At 47.8% G+C, this 1,459-nt stretch overlaps 1 protein-coding gene across 1 annotated transcript in view; it reads right to left on the reverse strand.

Annotated features, from left to right (window-relative positions):
- Positions 1-1,459, reverse strand: part of LOC116698086 (arginine and glutamate-rich protein 1-B) — a gene marked incomplete at its 3' end in the record, with an annotated part of 9,283 nt that overhangs the window by 4,855 nt on the left and 2,969 nt on the right. The window contains 1 exon segment of the mRNA XM_032529857.1: positions 668-893. Coding sequence (XP_032385748.1) covers positions 668-893 — 226 coding nt within the window.

A 1,459-nucleotide genomic window follows, 5' to 3' on the forward strand; every position in this document is an offset into this window, starting at 1 on the left:
TCACATACACACGCTGCCCACGTGGCTACCTGTCTTAAAAAGGAAGGGTCGGACGGTAATAATCATGTAAAAGGAGAACGGTGGAAGTTTACTTTTCTTTCAAGCAGCAAAAAAGTTTTTGCGTCAACATCGTAACGTCCTGCGATGCAACTATCGCGCATGCGCACATCGCGTTGTCGATACTAAAACACAATATTGTTCAGCCATAATTAGGATTGATGCAAAGATTAACTTTTTCCTCTACACCTCAGAAGATATACATAACCGCGGGAATACTCGGGAGAAGGCGGCGGTCCAAAGAGTGACTGGTCAAGAGACTGCCCGACTGGAATAGTCCCTCTTGCTCTATATATAGGGTTTTGTATGTTGTATGCAAACACGTTCATGGTACTGCTTTGTTACCAATAAATACATTATTTCCCTGCAGTACGGCCACTTCTGGGCTATGCATGTACCCCCCTTCCTCCCTGCAGTGAAACTTGTACCATGGCCAGATTACATTGTGAAATGTAAACTGAGAGGTCCCGCCACCGTCCCCACATGCCCCGTAGAAAAGGCGCCAGTCAGAGCAGGTGACTGGGAGGGAGATGGGGACAGGTGTTTTGGGGAGGGCTCGGGGAGGTATGGAGGGAATGGAGGGGCTGCGTTCCAAACGACCGAGCGTTACCTCTCTGGCCTTCTGTGCCGCCAACTCTGCCTGCCGTTGTTTCTCCAGCTCCTCCAGCAGCTGCCGCTCCATGATGCGCTTGGCCTCCTCGACGCGCCTTAGCACCTCCCGCTCAATCTCGTCCTTGCGCTTCTCCAGCTCCTCCTCCACCCGCTTGGCCACCAGCTCCTCCACCCGCCGCGCCGTCTCCTCCTCGATCAGCTTCTCCTCGATCTCCTGCTGCCGGCTGGAGGAGAAGAAGAAACGGATGAGAGGGGGAACGAGAGCGGACATACAGGGAGGGACGGTTTGTAGGACAACAGGGACGGAACACCTTTATCATAAAAGCTGACCTGCTCTCATACCAAAGACATAGTCCACGTAGGGCAGTTTCCCAGATTTAATAATTTTTAGACTCTAATCAAATTGCCTTTGAAGCTTGGCTATCGAAAAATGCCTCATCATTCAATACCCAAGGAGTAAACCTCATCTGCGTCAGTGAGCCAATAAGCAGGCAGCATGCTTCTACCAAGACCTAATATTGCTTGTGATTGGCTGTCTAACGTTGCACATCGCAGACAGGCAGGAGCTGAAAAACAGATGTAATGTTGTCATTTGTTTTTGCTTCATAAAATTGATATAAAAAAAAAGTATCACTTAGGAACCGTATCCAAGTTCTAACCTCCAACATGGCATCTTAAGTACACAACACCAACGCATGCATATTATATGTAAAACCACTAATGTTATGGCCAAATCACAGATTGGCTAAATACTATAGCTGCACAATAAATCTTTTTATATATATATATA

Source organism: Etheostoma spectabile, chromosome 11 (assembly GCF_008692095.1).
Source record: "Etheostoma spectabile isolate EspeVRDwgs_2016 chromosome 11, UIUC_Espe_1.0, whole genome shotgun sequence".
NCBI classification, from domain to species: Eukaryota; Metazoa; Chordata; class Actinopteri; order Perciformes; family Percidae; genus Etheostoma; species Etheostoma spectabile.